The sequence below is a fragment of the Stomoxys calcitrans genome, chromosome 5 (assembly GCF_963082655.1).
Source record: "Stomoxys calcitrans chromosome 5, idStoCalc2.1, whole genome shotgun sequence".
Classification (NCBI taxonomy): domain Eukaryota; kingdom Metazoa; phylum Arthropoda; class Insecta; order Diptera; family Muscidae; genus Stomoxys; species Stomoxys calcitrans.
The window spans coordinates 160,720,666-160,740,017 of record NC_081556.1 but is presented as its reverse complement, the minus strand read 5'-3'; the positions used below and the strand labels follow the sequence as shown (position 1 = coordinate 160,740,017).

Below are 19,352 nucleotides of genomic sequence, written 5' to 3'. Positions count from 1 at the left end.
TATTTCTCATATTTATTTTTTGTTTTCCCCATCGTCCATAAACCCTAAGGTTGTTGTAATGGGGTCGTCCACTGCCTCGACGACAGATGCTATCATTAACACTTCAACTGATTCGGCGTCGACAATGGTTACCAATGTCACTCATACCGACACATCCGAGACCTGCGATTCTTTAGATTTAGGTAATTTTTTTTGTACTCATATTTCGCGATCTCCCTGTGATTGTCTTGCCTTGTGCATAACAACGATGTCCGCATGCTATAATCCTGTAACTTAAATGGCAAAAAAGCATATCACTGTCCAAAATCACAGAACCTCCACTAACTGCCTTTTCATATTCTAGGTGATAATTCTGGACAAAGCGAGCCTATTTTCAGTTCCTTGGAAGAACCTCTGCTCACCGCAATCCAAGTTGACTCCGAGCAAGAGGTTACCGAGTTCGAATTGACAAGTTGCTCATCGTACTCCCGGCCTGATGTAAACCTTCAAGACAGCACTGAGGAGGTATAGCACAAAAAATTAACCAAATTAGAAAGTCGCCCACCCAAGAGTGTCGATTAGGTGCATTCCAATCAACCCAATCACAATGCTCATGTACTGAAACTTTATACAAAGAGAAATCAGTTAGGCACTTGGAGCTTTTGTCGACATTTTGCTTTTCTGCAGCGCCATTAAATTCGTTATTCTTAAAGCTTAGAGTGAGGACACTCTTGGGGAATGTGGGCAATAAAAATGAGCCACGCATTATTTTTGTAATTAACAATTTTAAATCTGTTCTTTAGAGTCAGGAGTCATGCCTTTCAATACTGACGAACGAGCCTACGTCAACCACACCGCTGTTATCGTCCTGCAGGAAGTATGCGGCGTCTTCTTCGAGTGCCGCAAACACGGATAAAGAACGATTGCCCAGTACGGCGCCGGCTCCATCAAGCGGTGGCAAACACTTCACATTCGATCAACCGCAATCGCCGAAATCCGCCCGTTGTAGTGACAAGTCACGTACTTGCTTCATATTCAAGGAGGAGGGGGGCGCCAGCATCCTTTCATCGCAACAGCAACAAAGGAAATTCTCACAAAGGCATGGCAAGCATGAGGGCGACAAAAGGCAAGCGACGGCAGCAGCGGCAGCTTCAATATGCGCTGATGATCCCAATGGAAAGTGTGAACAACAACACACTGGCGAAACGCAAAAATACGCCGGTCATTTTCATGGGGAGCGCTCAAATTTCAGTGATATGAGAAAGACTCGAAATGAGGGCAATGCAAAGGAACGCAACCGCTATTCGATGGGAGCCACCATCGGCACCCAAAGAACGAGTCCCAAACGTGAACATCGACGTTCCCCATCAATGGCAACATCAAAAGTCAATTCCGCTCCGCCCACCATTAAGGATAGCAACTTCTTCGACAATGCCTATATCTCGACTCGCCACACCAACAAGCAGCTCTCGCCCACCTCGGGCCAGCGCAAGTACTCGTCTAGCTCCTCATCGGGAGGCAGTGAGCGTTACAAGGAGGGTATATTGTTCCCCTTCGACAGGGAGGCGCTGGATTATGAGCGCATACAACGCGAATGCTTTGCCGTAAATGAGAACTCGAGTTCATCGACCACCACCAGCGATACGGACGAAGCCGAAAACTGTTCCGTCTACGAGAGACCGAAATGTGATGCCTCCAATCCTACTGATTTTTACCAGCAATACACCCTGCTCTCACAGACGGAGCAACAACAGCAGAAGCAGCACTCGCGAAAGAATTCGAAACGCTTGCGTTCCGACTCTTTGGTCCAAAAGTATGTACCTAAATCGGACGCATTTTGTCCGAAGTCCATCAGTAGCTCGCCCACCACCACCCACTATTCCCCCAACTCCCACGTTGAGCTGAGAAAGTTCGAGGACATTGCCTCCAAGTTCGAACAAATGGCGCCCAACCATGGTTCCATCGTTAACCTCGCAATAAAACCCCCCAGTCCAAATGCCACCACAGCCTCCAGCAACCACTCCCTGAACAGTTCCATTTTGAAAAACAGCCATTACAGTAGCAATAATAACATTAACAACAATAACAATACCCATGAAAGCATATCACCGGTCACCAGCAGCAGTCCCTGCAATTCACGCAGCACCACTCCACCACTGCCCAATGTGCGTGTGGACTTCTTCATGGAGAAATTGTCAACAATGCATTCGCGCAAGAAATCGTTCAAAAATAAATCAAATGTCGCCATCCCAGCCATTGAGGAAATCGAAAGTGCTGCCGGAATAGCAGGAGCACACGACTACTTGGACGACTGCCAGTATGGAGGAGCTGCGCTAATTAACGCAGCGGCTATTTCGGGTGGTGGCCCTATAAATGTGACGCCCAATCCAATGGAAGTGACTGCAGTATGTTCACAACCTCCACCGCCGCCGCGGGCAACCATTGTCGTCCAACAAGTAAGTATTTACATATGTATGTCACACACACACACACACACACATACAATTAAGCTTATGCCCGCTAATCACTCTCAGCTGTCTCCTGGATGGCTGTCAGTAGCAGGCTACCCACTTATTTTCCTCATAATAATGGGAATTATTAACACGAATTCGACTACATAAAGTACCACATATAAACAGAGAGAAATGTCCATATGTATGTATGTATGTATGTATATATACATGTTTGTTCATTTCACAAGAATGGGGGAAGTACGTACGACGTTCCCTTTCAAAAACAATACCAATTCGAAATGAAATAAAATCAAGACGAAATGAAACGAACAGAACCGAACCGAACCAAACCAAACAAAACCAAACAACACAGAACGGATGGACAGACGGATGGACAGACGGATGGACAGACGGATGAACGCATGGCAGAAAAGGTGTTTAACTTAAGCAGATCTAGCCAATTTCCTTTCAAAAGAATAGCAACAAAAGACATGTTTATCTCCCTCCTGGGGGAAATATGACATTAACCCAATCCATGGGGGGTACACGACTATAACACAATGGCGTGTCCCCAAAAAGGGGGGCCAAATTTTCAATTTTATACACAGAACCGAACAAAAGTCGTAATGAATAATATTTTACCCATGTCTACATACGCTCAATAATGGCAACAATTTTCCACCAAAAAGTGTCACCAAAAATTTTTAAAGGGTAAGGGAGTAAATTTGTTTACATAAAAAGAGTTAAATAAACGCATATTTGAAATTTTGAAATAGTGGATTACTCTCGGACTAATCAAGAAACCAACCATCCACACAATAGTGGTCCTTCGCCCTCGAATGTTTTCGCATCAACCGCCCAGCTGTCGATTTGGTTGACATACCAGTATGATTGTGTTCAAATCCCGACTTGAGACATTCGTCAACGTTTAGAGAATGGTCACAGGAATGCTACCGTCTCTAACATCCTCGTTGTTCACCTTCAATCAAAATAACGTCCGTGAGGCACTAGCACAGTCTAGTCTGGATGACACAGACCAATTGGTAGACTCTGGCACAGTCGCTGAGAAATTGAGAAAATTTTTACAGTCCCTTTTACAAAATACCTCTGGAAGATGGGGAGACACTGATCTTTTTGCACACTTCTCCTCTTAGTATTCGCTATCACCCACTGTACTTGACCGCCACAAGGAAAAATACTGTGTTTAGCTTTAAGTTTTTTTATTCGTACGATGCACAAAAAATAAGAGTGGCACGTTCACAAAAAAAAGAATAATTCAACCGTTCAAACACAAAGAACAGAACAAAAGGAACAAAATAACTAATACTGAAGACGCTTCAACACACTTAATGCCGAAACAGAATGAGCGCGTTGAGGTTTATTTTTGCAACGAGACGAGTTAAAAAATGCTCAACTTTGACACTTAAAAGCGACTGCCATTCTGTGCTGCCACACGTGAATAAGTGTTTTAGTTCGTCAAAGTTTAAAATTTATTAACTTTTGCGTGTTGTTTTTTGATATGTGTTTGTGGAGTTGAATTTTTCAACGCGATGCTCCTCAACGAGCTCATTCTATTTAGGCCTTTAGTGTCGCCGTTCGTGTCCACGATTCGGCAAGACGTTCAACGCAACTCATTTACGCGGGCAAAATTTGTGAGTCAAAAATACATCCCATGAACATTCCATTACGGAACAGGAGATACTTCTCCCATATCAAAGGGTGCAGTCCCATTCAAGTTTTAGCTCAATGATATGGGACCTCCTTTTGTTGATGTTTACGCCGGGATTTTAACCCAGGCGTTCGGCATCATAGGTGGATATGTTAAACTCTGCGCCATGGTGGCCTCCTGTAGGATATTCGGCCATCTAAAAATTCGATGTATTAGGGATCAAAAACTTAATTTCGACTCCATTTATTGATATGAGAGAATTATCTTCTGTTTTTTAATGGAATGTTTGTGGCAGAATTTATAAAATGTAAGTTAAATAAAATGGATTAGTTTTTCGTTTATGTCTCTTTCGAGCTTAATGACCGAAGATTCATTGCAATGGAAAAGGAAAGCCAGAGACCATAACACACCAAACACTGTGGGACGCGTTTCGTCCTGAGTAAGGCGACCAACTCAACCACACTTAAGTAGATAATCAAATTTACTCAAATATTTTGTCCAATACCTCTTGCAAGAGTGTTTTGAACTGGAAGAGCGTGTTTATTCGAATACAAGTAAAATGGATCACATGAATGTGAAGTTCTATTAACGATTTCTATTTATAAGCAGAAAATAAAAACTTATTCATATGGCATAACATTAGCTTCCTCCAGAGTCTTAAAAAATATCGTCCTGAAGTCATCTTCTATGCATGTTGTATAAGGTTATAGACCGATTTGGACCGTACGTAATAGAAGTGATTGGTCTAAATTGCAGCTAAATTAAATGTAGTGCGAAACCGAGAGGTCGATTTATATAGGAACAATTATTTATATAGGTCATGGATTGCCTTTAATTATAAATTAATTTTACGTTATGGGTTTTTATTTTAAAATAAATTGTGCATATTGAAAAGGATGAAAAGGAAAGGGAAATTCAAACCCAATTTTTTACCGATTAAGCAAATCTCAGTTTTTTTATACCCACAACCGAACAAAACAGTTGACCATTTTGCAATTCCGTTTGGAACACATCAAATTATACATTATCAACGCTATAAAATATTAGATCATCGTTATTCATAAAAAATCTAGACATGTCTGTCCGTCTGTTTGTTGAAATCGTTCAATTATGGCCTATATCTTGATATTTTTACCCCGATTTCAATGAACAACCGTGCCGAGTTTGGATAAAGCTATCTCCCGATTCACATGTTGAACCCAGAAATGCGCTTTCACTAACCATTTTACAATGAATTGCATGTACGTCCCAACATCTGAGTATGAACCAGATTTGACTATATTTGTATGCAGCTGTCACAGAGCCTTGTTGTCTGATTGAAGGCATTTCACCCAAAGTTTATAAAATTTGGAAGAGAGTTTATGTGTTTATGGCTAACGTTATGTTGATTTGTTGAAGCGGAACGTTACACAGTTACAATAAAAGAAAACTTCGTAATAACATTATTTTGTTTGTTGTAGAAATGTCCCAAACTTTTAATTTTTTTGCGTGTACTTGAAGCTCAAGACGCCAAATTGGAAGATAGATTTATATGGGAGCTATACCGGCGAGAATTTCTGAGAACATTTTTCAGCGGTGTCTCCACTAATGCTGGCGACAGTCATGTCAAACTTCCTTTTCAAATTCGGTAATTAAAAGAAAGTTCCTTATATTGGGTTGCCCAAAAAGTAATTGCGGATTTTTTAAAAGAAAGTAAATGCATTTTTAATAAAACTTAGAATGAACTTTAATCAAATATACTTTTTTTACACTTTTTTTCTAAAGCAAGCTAAAACAGCTGATAACTGACAGAAGAAAGAATGCAATTACAGAGTCATAAGCTGTGAAAAAATTTGTCAACGCCGACTATATGAAAAATCCGCAATTACTTTTTGGGCAACCATACATGAGCTAAAAAAAACTTTATTGGGGGAAGTTTTTAGATCGTTTTTACATCCCTGTGGTACAGGGTATTATAACTTTTAGGAATTTGTTTGTAACACCCAAAATGAAGAGAGATAGACCCATTGATAAGTATACCGACCAACTCGGAATCACTTTCTGATTCGATTTAGCTATGTCCGTCTGTCTGTCTGTCCGTCAGTCCATGTTAATTTGTGTACAAAGTATAGGTCACAGTTTTCATCTGATCGTCTTCAAATATGGTACAGGTATGTTTTTCGGTCTAGATCCGATTTTGATATAGCTCCCATATATATATATAGTCATTTGTTAACCGATCCTCTCGAAATTTGGCAGGGTTGGAAGGATTTGCTCTTGACTCTCGACATTACTGGTGAATTTCATAGAAATCGGTTCAGATTAAGACATAGCTCTTTTATATATATATCGCCCGATTTTCACTCAAAGAGCCACTTCAAGCGCATTTATTGACAAACTTCCTCGACGACTGTCACAGTATCTGAGAAGTTTGCTCGAAATCGGTTCAAATTTAGATATAGCTCCCATATATATGTTCGTCCGATTAGCAGTAATTTGCAATCAAATTGTATTTTGTTAACCGATTCTTTGACCGGAAGGATTTTCTTACGACTCTCGACATTACTGGTGAAATTCATGGAAATCGGTTCAGATTATGATATAGCTCTCATATTTTGACAAATTTTGTTCAGCGATGAGGCTCATTTCTGGTTGAATGGCTACGTAAATAAGCAAAATTGCCGCATTTGGAGTGAAGAGCAACCAGAAGCCGTTCAAGAACTGCCCATGCATCCCGAAAAATGCACTGTTTGGTGTGGTTTGTACGCTGGTGGAATCATTGGACCGTATTTTTTCAAAGATGCTGTTGGACGCAACGTTACGGTGAATGAACACATTTCGAACCGAACACTGATTTTGGTAATAAAATTCAATGATTTGCAAGCGTTGCTCGTTAGTAAGTCTATTCATGATGAAATGTCAAAGCATACTGAGCATCTTTCTCTTTGACACCATGTCTGAAATCCCACGTGATCTGTCAAATACTAATGCATGAAAATCCTAACCTCAAAAAAATCACCCTTTATATGGCCATATTTTCACCCCAAGAGCCACTGCAAGCACATTGTTTGACCAATCTTGCCAAAATTTTGCACAACGCTTTCCTCGACGACTACCACATTATCTGATAAGTTTGCTCAAAATCGGTTCAGAATTAGATATAGCTCCCATATATATGTTCGTCAGATTTTGGATAATTTGCAATAATGTTGTCATTTGTCAAACGTAGTTATTACAGTTTGAACATATTTGCTCGCCGAAGTCCATCAAAATTGATTCAGAATTGGATATAGCTCCCACATTGTACTTATAGGGTACGTTTAGGACATTATACAGTCGGCACCGCCCGACTGTTGCCCTTCCTTACTGGTTTTTAATCACACAATAACTCACAAATGTCGCCGGCATTAAGGCTGGTATTATATTCGCTTTTCGCGATATTTTTCGCCGATTACTTTTTTTAAATAATAGATTTTAATGCAATAAATCTTGCTCATTTCATTTCCTCATTACTTATGGTTAGGTTTATTTATCTTTGTTATTTTATTTATCTTATTTTATCTTTGTTATTTCTGTAGTGTTTCAAAAAGTAATCGCGAAAAACGTGGGTTTTCAACGGTGAAAAACGAACATTGTACCAGCCATTAGGAGGAGATAATCTACGCAGAGTATTCTTTGAATGTTCTCGCTAGGATTAGAACTCATGCGAACGGCGTCATAAACAGACATGCATATCCACTTCAAATCCCGTCCCTATATGGAGCAGTTGTCCAGTGTTCCAATAAAACTTTCTGTTCCAATTTTAGCACAATCGGTTAAAAAATACGATATAGAGGATATCCAAACTTACAGAGGTTGATTGCAACCGTCTTATATTTTTACGGCGATCTAGAATAAATTTACTTTGTAGGGTCAAAGTGAATATTTCGATATGTTGTCCGCCTCCTGCCCTGCAGTGGTGGTACAAAATAAGTAGAAGAGTTAGGGCCTTAGAAAATCATGCCGGTTGACATAGAATAACTTTTCGAATTGATTCACCCATAGACGTTTTTTTTTGCCTAAATGAACCTGTTGAAATCGCTAAACGACTTTGAGAGAAATTACAAAAGAAAAGCGCATAACAGAAAGAGATTTTCAAATTCGACGCTCCTGACTTTCCGCCAAATACGCGATTGGGGCACATGCCAACACACGCGAGGCTGTATTATTTTTATACAAACATCTCATAGTTGATTTTCCACAGAATTGTTTTTTGATTTCTCTTTTCTTTCTCGCCTGGAGGGTGGCTATATGCATCTCTCCACGTATGCTCTTCAGCGACTAGAGCTACAGCTCACAGAAATCTCTTTTTCATATAAAAATGGGAGCATGCTTATGATCGCTTATTATTTGTTTACGATACGCGCATCCATTCGCACACAATTTTCCATTGAGAGGTTAGACGGTACTTTCGATTTAAAGAACAAGAACGTAAACTCACAACACAAACAACTAAGAGAAATGTGCAAATGAAAATATGAAAAACAAGCATTATAGGAAACTTTCAAGTGTAATTTTTAGAACCAGTCCACAGATCTCTACATGAGTCTAATTGTGTTTCTTACAAAATAAAATTTAACTTCAGTTCAATAGATCCTATGGGAAGATCATAAACATTTACCAACCCACACACGTGTACAGTGATTATTTTACAAACAAAAAATACACAGTCTTAACAAAACAAACAATGGCTCCGTTATATAAACGTCTCTGTAAAACATTCTCCTTCAGGAAAAAGGTGAGTACCCACTTGACAAAGAATTTTGCACCATATTCAGGATATATGTATATTCTGTGCTTCGGCTACTCACCATTGTCTGTTTGTCATTCGGATCAACATCACAAGGACTTCAGTGCGTGAGGGAAAAAATGAAATGCGGTCTCACAGTTACAAACAGTTGCGATGTGTCATCAGCGATAAATAAAACTCGGCCACAAAAGAGACAAAAACAAACTCGTCCATCTTATTTTTGGCACAATCATTCGCTATACTCGAAATAATATCGACAAGCTATACAAATAAAAGCTAAACGCATAATGTGTGATCAATTATTCCATATTTTTTCTCAACCACTATTTTCCAATAGCGGTCAAACTTACATGACCCAAAAAAAAATAATATTTTCACTGATACATAATACGTACATGCGCCAGTAAGATCATGGAATCAATTGAAAGGCCTATTAATTTTGAATGCATAACAAAATTTCTTTAAATTTTTTTTTAATTATGATACAATCAAATCATTAAAAGTGGTATGAGCCATATTATGTTGCAGACCAATTTGGACTATAAAATACACACAAAATATATTTCAAAGTTTTTTGGTAGCGAACCCTCAAAGTAATGCTATCCTTAAGTTGCTTTATGCTAACGGACACAGTCTTCCATTTGAAATTTTGATCTGATCTGACTGATTATCATTTTACGTTGAGAATGTTGCAAAAGGCCTTCAGTTATAGGTGATTTCATTTATATTTAGGTACAAATCATTCAAAGAGGGTCGATAACCATTTCCACGAACCACGGCCGTCATCATCAACTCATGACCAACATGTCAATAAAATCAAGGAATTGGTGTGCGAGAATCGACGATTAATAGTTGGACCTTACTGATATCGTTGGAATATCGGAGGGAAGTAAAATAACGATTGGCTCCAAAATCACTCAATTTTCTTGAAGAACAGCGTCGTATGCCGTATTGATTCTTGTGAGTTCTTGGCCAAAATATCACTCCACAACCGAATACACTCGCCTGATTTATCCCCGTGGGACCTCTGGCTGTTCATCAGACTCAAGCGACCACTTCGGGGAAACCGTTTTGAGTCCACTGAATACATGAATCGCTACGCGCATTGGAGGTTATTCTGGAAATTCGATTTAACAACAGTTGGGGGAATTGGAAAAAATCTTGGCATAAGTGTATTTCGGCTGGGGTGATTACTTCGAGGAGGACGAATAAATGAAGAATTTTATAATTAAAAACAATTTAACTAGTTTTTGCAGAAAGCTTACTCTTTTTAGAGAGCTATTAAGTTGGCATTAAGTATTCCTGTTAGGGGTCTTAAGTGTTGAAGTTTACATCTCAAGACTTTGGCTTATCTTGACAAAAAGTTTAAACCAAGACACTATTTAAACCCTACATGCAAAATTTCACTCAAATCAGCCAAGAAGTTAGGTTTGTTTTGGCTCAAGAAGTCAAAGGGAAGTATCGATTCATATGGGAGCTTCATCAAAATTTTAATCGATATGGCTCATTTGTAATCTTAAATAATTCATATCACATAAGAAGTAAAAAACGAGATAATTTTAGAGCGAATTTTTTTTGCGGCTTTTATTGACTGATTTATAAATGTTTCCTATCTGTAGTTCTCTCAATGATGGAACTATCGTTCAAACCAGACTCTACCTAATAGCAGCCATAAAGTCACTCTTATACTATATTCAGGCCTAAGCTGTTTTGAGCAAACGACTCGTTTTCCCTTTATAATGCTCTGTAAACGACTCCTTTTTCCTTTGCAATTTATAAGGGCAAAACGAGTCTTTACCACAAAAACGAGTCATTGAAAGCATGTCAGCCCAAATAAATGCCAAAATTGTGCTAAATAAACACTGCCCTGAATAATGTCAAAAAATAAAACACAAATTTCTTCAAAGAAAGAAAAAAAATTATAAAATGGACAACATTTTACAGATAAAATAAGAAAAAATAACAACAGATGTATCAGGTTATGGACCCATTTGAACCACACATAACACAGTTGTTGGAAATCATAACAAAACATCTCATGCAAAATTTCAGCCAAATCGGAAGAGAATTGCGCCCTCTAAAGGCTCAAGAAGTCAAGATCAAAGATCGGTTTATAGGGCAGCTATATCAAAACATGGACCGATATGGCCCATTTACCGACCGCCACTGATAAAAAGTATTCGTGCAAAATTTCAAGCGGCTAGCTTTACTCCCTCGAAAGTTAGCGTGCTTTTGACAGACAGATGGACGGACGGACATGGCTAGATCGACGTTAAATCACATAACGATCAAGAATATTTATACTTTATGGGTTCTCAGAAGAATATTTCGAGGAGTTACAAACAGAATGGCGAAATTAGTATAACCCCATCCCATGATGAAGGGTATACAAATTGACAATAGTGCATCATAACATTTACGTCGGAGTGTGAAAAAATGTAATTTCCATAACATCTCAATATTAGCATAACATAACATCTCGATATTAGCACAACGTGTCAAGGTAGACATAGCTTTAAAACCCCAAATCCATAATAATGCCATGCCGACATTGATTTATGTCGTTTTTAAAAACATCTCAACCGTTCACACTGATTGAGATGTTTTGGAAATTAAACATTTTCACACTGCAACGCAAATGTTATGATGCATCATTGTTAAGTTTTTTTTTTCTTGTAAAATTTTGAATATTTTATAATTATTTTTCTATTTTTTGACATTATTTAAGGCTGTGTTTTGAGTTTGTGGCATAATTAAAGCATTTATGTGGCAAACGAATCGTTTTGCCCTTATAAATTGTAAAGAAAAAATGAGCCGTTTTCAGAGCATTATAAAGGGACAACGAGTCGTTTCAGCTTTGGTCTGAATATGGTATAACCTTTTCTATATGAATTATTTTTGCCAACATAAAAACAGTGTCTGGAAGTTTATAATTTGCCAAAAATAAAGAAACGTCGAAAACCGTCCAAATATATTTTCCAACTGCAAATAAAAACAAGTACTCGCCACCTAATAACGATGAAATTTAAACTCTTTATACCGGAGATATGTCGCTCAAAATAAAAAAAAAAAAAAACATATATATATTTGTCTTTTTAGCCGTCCCTTAGCTTAGACAGTACCATCGAAACGTTATTGATTAAAAGTGAGAATGATTTCATTAGTGTTGAGCAAGATAAGGATCCACAAACGTCCTCGTTGTCGGTGCGTAAGCGTAATTCGCAGCAGTTGAACCAAGCGCCAACCATTACCCAACTCTATCAGCAGAAGCGTGATGACAATATCAGACAATTGTTAGATGTTACAAATACATTGACCTTTGAGGAATTGAGAGATTTTGAAATGAGGTAAGGGGAGCAAGGACTCATGTCCAAATAATCGACAAATAAATAAATATTTGTTCATTTCAGATATGGCTCGCCCCATCACAGTCGATCACAGTCAGTGAAGACTCCTGGTAGTCGTGCCTCGGGAAGACCAAATCAACTGTGTTTGCCACAACAACGTTCCAGGTAATACTGTGAATACCAACATTTTGTTTAAAACAATAAGTTTTATTTCCTAAAAAATATTGGAACAAAACAATATTAAACAAATTCAAATTTCATAAAAAAAAAATAAATTAAACTTTTGTCTATTACGGAAAACAAACTTATTTTCATATATAAATACATTTTTAAATGAATTTTCGTAAATTTCACTCTTTGTCTAATGTTGTTTATGAGGTGCTGCTCTCAAGAAGCATCAGCAGGAAATAATTTTATGAAAATTCTTTAAATTTGTTTTTTGCATTACCCTGTGTATGGAGGAAAAGTTCAATTTTACTAATGCATTTCATTATCCTTTTCTTACTTAGAGTGGCGTCAATGCCAAACACTGGCGTTGAAGAAGAATACTACAGGTTGAGACATTTCTCCATAACAGGGAAAGGCGTCATAAATCGTGGTGATTCATTAAAGAGTCGTCGCAGTAAATCAAATAACAGTGTGGCAAGTTCAAATTCCAGGTAGGTGTGCCCATACGAACCAACACCCACATGTTGCAGTTTTTAATTGCAAATCGTTGTTGCCTTTTTTGTTTTTTGTTGAACCATCAGTAATGAACATTTAACCGCGCCTCAAGCACCGCAGGCTACTCGTAGCTCCGCAAATCACAGTTTGGCTTCAAGTCGCGAGAGCAGCACATCAAATCCCGGCAACGGGCCATACAGGTTGGTAAATGTGCCTTAAACGATGCATCCGATAACTTATTGCAATGTTCAACTATTCACCTTTTCAGAGTGCTCATGATGGGAGCTCCCGCTGTGGGCAAAAGTTCATTGGTTTCTCAATTCATGACATCGGAATATCTGCATGCCTATGACACCAGCATTGGTAAGTCAAACAAGTCTTCCTCCAGAGTTCATTGTGGTATTCATTTAGAGGAGCAAAAAGTGTGTGTCTGTCTTATTATTTCTATTATTGATTTTTTTATTTTGAAATCGTTTCATTTCTGTTAACCTCGATGCTTACGTTTTTATGTTTTTGTACTTTATTTTTTGTTTTCAGTTTTCAATTTTGTGGTTTTTGTTTTATTTTTTTAATTTCATTCGTGTAGCAAAACAAAAAAATTAAAGTGCAACTGGGTGTGTTTGTGATGTATGATGTCTTTGTGAAGAATAGGATATTCTCCATACGTTTGTTTGTAGTTGATGGCTAGCCATGGCAAGAGTGATGCAATCTGATAACATCAACACATTCACGAATGTATGGCTTTTTGCACTTTCTACGAACTATCCCAGAGGCTCATATTAAATAATAGCCTGGATATAATTTTTTGTCAACCGTTGAGGAAAAACGGTGGATGTCAATAAGCCTTGAAGGGCACAATGGCAAGTGAAATGCAATTAATCTCACAAAGCTCAAACTTAAGCAGATAAATAGTCTCTTTATAGCGATTTACTTTTAATGTTGGGCATGACAATTGTCAGTGATTCATCGATAAAATCGTTTGACAAATTAAATTCCCAAAAGTTTTGATCATCTTAATTCTAAAGGCTGAATCTGAATGACAGCGTTTTGCTATGTACATGAGCGTTGCGCTAAACAAATGCAACTCTGCAAAAAAATGTCGAAAAAACAACGAAATGAAATTTTCTTTACTTAACAGGGTGTCAAACAGGCATTAGAGAATTTTTCCTTCCAACTACGAACTACAAAATTTTAAATTTATGAAATTTCGAAGCTATTGCTCAATAAGTCCATTTTCGAAAAATAAAAGTCCAAACTCCTTTTAATTTTTTCTTCAAAACGGGAAATCTGAAATTATTTCCCTGTAAATTTTATTTAATTTATCTTCATTATCTAATAACTAATTTGTGTTCTGCTCTCCCATTGATGAATACACAAACATTCCTCTATTGTAATCAGCCGGTTTTAAACTCTTTGTGTCTAACGGATACAATGTGCACCAAATTGCAATCTCATTGAATGGTCATTGCTCATTTTCAATATTCGTAGCTTTCATGACTTATCAATTGCACCGCCATCTATTAGCCATGCATTCATGATGCAAGTTATCTTTGTGATCTCTTTCCGTTCCTCTCACTCTCTTCCTTGAGTTGCCAATAAACTCCCACACTATTCGATCATTGGCTAGTTGTTGGCTTTGCTTTTCCTTTGTTTGTTGGATTTTAGATTGCGTTTCGTTTTTTTTTTTTTTTGAATTAAGTTAATTTCTTTTTCCGTTTTCATTGGGTAATGATGTGGTTGTGACACAAACATACTGTGTATCGATGTGTGTATGTCTGTTACTAAAAACAACTCTTATTTTTTAAATGTCCTGAAATCTATTTCATCACATCCAAACTGACCACCACCACAACCACCAAATATCGATCAAATGTGGACAACGTGCAGGCAATTGTAACATTCAAATACATATCGAAAGACCCGCTGACGGTAAACAAAGCAAACAAAAAATAACAACTAGGCACAATGCTAATACAACAAATTAATACATAGTATAATAAAATACACCCACAACACACACACTTGCATTTGTCAAACATAGAACATGTACATGTCATCCATCCATGCATTCAATTCACTACACCTACTACTAAAATGCAAAAGGGTTTTACAAAATCAATCACCGTTGCCAGATCATTTAACGAAACTGTAAATACTAAAAAAAAATTATAATTTTATATGTAAAATTAAAAACCACAAAAATACTAGTAGGAATAAATAAAAATATAAAATGTTGCTTAAAACTAGAAATTTTACGTTAAGATAAAAAGTCTTCAAATTTTAGATCGATTATGATTGTCTGTCCCTCTGTCGGGAATCTATATTCAAAACTCCAAGGTTTACAAAATTATAAACCCCCTAATGTAAATTGAGATTTTAGGAATGTCTTTTTTCATTCTTTAACAAAATATGTATACCAAATAGCTGTCTAACCCTATTGCATTTCAGTACAATTCAAAGTCCATCTCGTTAAGAACACAAGTTGATTAATACAATGCATTAAATTCTACGCCCCTGAAGAGATTTTCTTGGCAGATTTCACAAATTTTGGTACCTTGGTAGAAAAGGGAATCTATGATGTGTATGCCTGGGAGACACTCCAAAAACTATGTTATTTGAATGCAAAGCTTCTTAGGCGGTACCTTACCCCTCCCAAAAAACTCCCAGCGAAAATTAGGTAATTAATCCTAGAGTTTTCCCATTCTATCTAATCTACGTAATATCTTCGATCCATTTTGGTTCATCCACGCTTGCTGCTCACATCTCCTCTGTCCATCTCCAGCTATTTGCAGGTCTGTCGCTTCTGTGATTCTTGGAGTTTTCCAGTCCAAAGCCTGCCTGATGACATCATCCTAAGGCTTTCCCTATGAATAGGCCATAATTTCACTTAGGCTCTCTTATTTCCTCTCTCACTGGTTTCTTTATTGAATAGTAGAACAGTAGTAGAAATATGCAAACCATTTTGTTTGTCTCGAGCATTGCATCATTATTTATTTAAAATCAAAAACCTAAATAATCACAGCGCAATTAGGTAACAAGTGCACGGGCCAGATTTTCGAGATTATCCCGACTTTCTGTGGCTATCGCAACTATTCTACAAAAAATATGGGAAAAATCCCGACTTTTGGAGCCAACACAAATATTGAACAAATCGAAAGTATATATACGAAGTGCCTTTTTTGTACAATCAACTTTATATATTCCAAGCATTTGAGTCTCTTCTATTTGTCCATGCCTGTGTATGTATGTTTGCTCTTAGAACACTACTGTTTTCACAAATAGTCCTTGGGACTGAAACTTGGTGCAGTTCTGTTTGGACCCCTATTATTTTGTTTATGGTGGTTGTATTTTTCATTCGTTTCCGATGAAGTTTAGACCCAAATCAGTGCCAAATATTGGTCATATAGGTCCAACTTTCGGTACGGCAACCATACAGACCGTTTTCCGGTATTACCCCTTGATAAGAGTATGTTATTTATCCGATTTCCTATTTGCACTTCTATCGAAATTATGATAGCGTTTGTACGAATATCTGCTTGAAAGATTCCAATTTTTTATTGCTGTACGTCGCTGGGAAGTGCAAAAGGGCCATATGGGTTCAGATATGGATATAGCTCCCGTATAAAATGAACTTGACTTTATGAGTATCTAAAAGCCTCAATTATACCCAACACCACTGCCGTGGTACTGAGCATTATAACTTCTTTAAAACATCGACAAGACCCATTGATGAGTATTCGGATCGACTCAGTATACTGGTCTAATTTTTTATAGATTTGGATATAGCTCCAATATATATTTACGTCCAGTTTCGACTAAAACTGTAACAATTTTGTCATTTTTGCGGATCATTACATTAAAATTTGGCGCGAAAGTTTCTCTTATAACACTTTAAATTACTCTTGTATTTCATAGAATTGGTTCAGATTTAGATATAGCTTTCAAATATATGTATATTCCGATCTCCACTTTTAAGATCTTTGCAAACGCATTTATCAACAGACCTTCTCAAAATTTTGCACTATTTCCAATTGAACTGGATTGGTAGAAATTCTTCACTTCAAATTTAAGCAAATTTTAATTTTGGTTACACTTTGGTTTAGTATCAAAAGATCGGCTTTGGCCAACTTTAGCCGGTCCTTACTTGCTTTTATCCAATTTGGTTGAATTTTGGTATGTAAAGTATTGGGTTGCCCAAAAAGTAATTGCGGATTTTTAAAAGAAAGTAAATGCATTTTTAATAAAACTTAGAATGAACTTTAATCAAATATACTTTTTCACACTTTTTTCTAAAGCAAGCTAAAAGTAACAGCTGATAACTGACAGAAGAAAGAATGCAATTACAGAGTCACAAGCTGTGAAAAAATTTGTCAACGCCGACTATATGAAAAATCCGCAATTACTTTTTGGGCAACCCAATATTTTTATGCCCTCCAAGCCCGCACAGCATACCATCTAGATAAGACTGGTTGTTGTTGTTATTGTTGTGTTGTGTTCTATCTTCCGTCTGCTCGATTCCGTTGAATATCCAGATCCAGGAACTCCGCGACTAGAGTGGGGTGCGTCTAGAAGGATCTAGCTCTGAGTCGAGTGGGTCTGGCTGAGCAGTTAAGCGGGTTACGTGAGTCGTGTGGCCAAGGTCACAATCGGGACACACATCCTGCACGTTGGCATTAATCCTTGCTCTGTAGGAGTTGAGCAGTTGCTATACTATCAACTGTTATAGCCCACTTATAAACCGATCCTCAGGTTTTACGTGCTGAGCCGCTTGAAGCCCCAACTTTTAATCGATTTGGCTAAAATTAGGTACGTGATGTTTACTTAAACCTTACAATAAACATACCACACATTTTAATAAGGAGGGGAATGGAGCAGAATTTTTGGAGGAGCGAAGCAGTTTCCAATCTCCAAATCCGCTCCGCTCCGAAAACGAGCAAAGTGCGGTATGGCATTGATCGCATTTGTCAAGTTCTTTGCGCGGTTTCTCTTTATAGGCAGAAAAAAGGGTCAAGCAACAAACACCATGGATTTTTATACCCACCACCATAGGATAGGGGAATATTCACCTGATTTTGTTGAAATTGAGAACTATGATATCCTGTCGACATCCGCAACCAGTTTGGTCCAGATCGAACTATATTTAGATATATGTGACATATAGATTGATCTACCAATTATGGGTCTTGAAACCATATAACCGATTTTGGTGAAATTTGAAACAGTGAGTTGCACTACCCTCCGGACTGAACATAGTCCAGATCGGACCAAATTTGGATAAAGCTGCCATATAGGCCGATCTGCCGATTTAAGGTCTTAAGCCCATAAAAAGCCACATTTTGTTATTCTGTTAAAATTAAGAGCAATGAGTTGGACTAGATTTCCCGTTGTCCGAACCAAATTTGGAACTTAATGCGGGTTTACTTTTTTTTATTTCGTTAGAATTGCTTCCGATATACGCTTAAGAAGTATAGTCGGATGATCTGTTTATATAGGAGCAATAGACACTGATTCAGACCAAACTTGGCATGGATGTTGGAGGTTATTATAAACGTAATGACAAAATTAATGTATCACTTCATTGGGGTAGGGTTTGTATAAGAAAATTAAAAAAAAATAATCAATTTAAATGTAAAGGAGCGGAAGCTGAGCGTAGGGCGGAGCGAAAAAAATGCCGGAGTGGAGCCGAAAGAAGGTACCCGCTCCGGATCCCTGGTTCAGATTATCAGATAAGACAACACTGCTCTGACACACTTTTCTGAGTTGGCTAAGCTCTTATCATCATGGTTTCGTCTCGTTTACGCAATTGCACACTAATTTTCTATGCATGAAATCAGTAAAACTGTTTAATTTTTAAGTGGAGATTTATCTCTTTGCAATTCTGGCTTGTACAACCGATCGTAGTCAACTTGACCCCACACGATATGGACTTAAATCTTCTTTTGTTTTAATATTCCGCACATACAATAGCATACATGCTACTTCCTTCTTTAAGTTCAGTTCATCCACAATATTACCTGTTTTAAAGCTTTTTATTCCCTTCAATGAATTCAATGTATGTAAATACCATTTAATCATTTAATGTATGTCTATTAATGTATATTTAAACCACAGAATATACATATATGTATATTCTGTGTGTGGGTACTATAACAAAATATTACCGTACAAAATAATAAACACACACACACACATACACCTCCACGGACGCCATAACCATCGCGAAAGAAGTTCTTCAGAAATTGTAATTTGTCTTCGTGATGTAAATTTCCTGGTGCAATTCTGTTGACCGGAGATACCAGCATAGCATTTACCGAATCTTCTTCTTATATTTAAAAATCAATACGTGTTTGTTGGTTTTTGTAATTGTCTTGAAATTTTCACAGATGGTGCATAATGATGCCATGGTGAAAATAGGGTACTTCATTTTTTGATATCTGAAGGGACCACCCCCCGGACCCTCCCCCGTACCCCCA

General features: G+C 37.5%; 1 protein-coding gene across 8 annotated transcripts in view; it reads left to right on the top strand.

The window, feature by feature from the left end:
• Positions 1-19,352, top strand: part of LOC106090148 (dual specificity protein kinase splA) — an 82,453-nt gene that overhangs the window by 48,240 nt on the left and 14,861 nt on the right. For 5 of the 8 annotated variants that reach the window (XM_059370258.1, XM_059370254.1, XM_059370257.1 and 2 more), the window contains 9 exons: positions 50-182; positions 344-504; positions 783-2,435; positions 11,969-12,216; positions 12,280-12,381; positions 12,726-12,875; positions 12,966-13,079; positions 13,148-13,242; positions 14,767-14,808. In XM_059370258.1, coding sequence (XP_059226241.1) covers positions 50-182; positions 344-504; positions 783-2,435; positions 11,969-12,216; positions 12,280-12,381; positions 12,726-12,875; positions 12,966-13,079; positions 13,148-13,242; positions 14,767-14,808 — 2,698 coding nt within the window. Of the gene's footprint in view, positions 1-49; positions 183-343; positions 505-782; positions 2,436-8,464; positions 8,858-11,968; positions 12,217-12,279; positions 12,382-12,725; positions 12,876-12,965; positions 13,080-13,147; positions 13,243-14,766; positions 14,809-19,352 lie in introns of those variants that run through there. The other 3 variants (XM_059370259.1, XM_013256244.2, XM_013256245.2) reach the window with 3 other exon arrangements.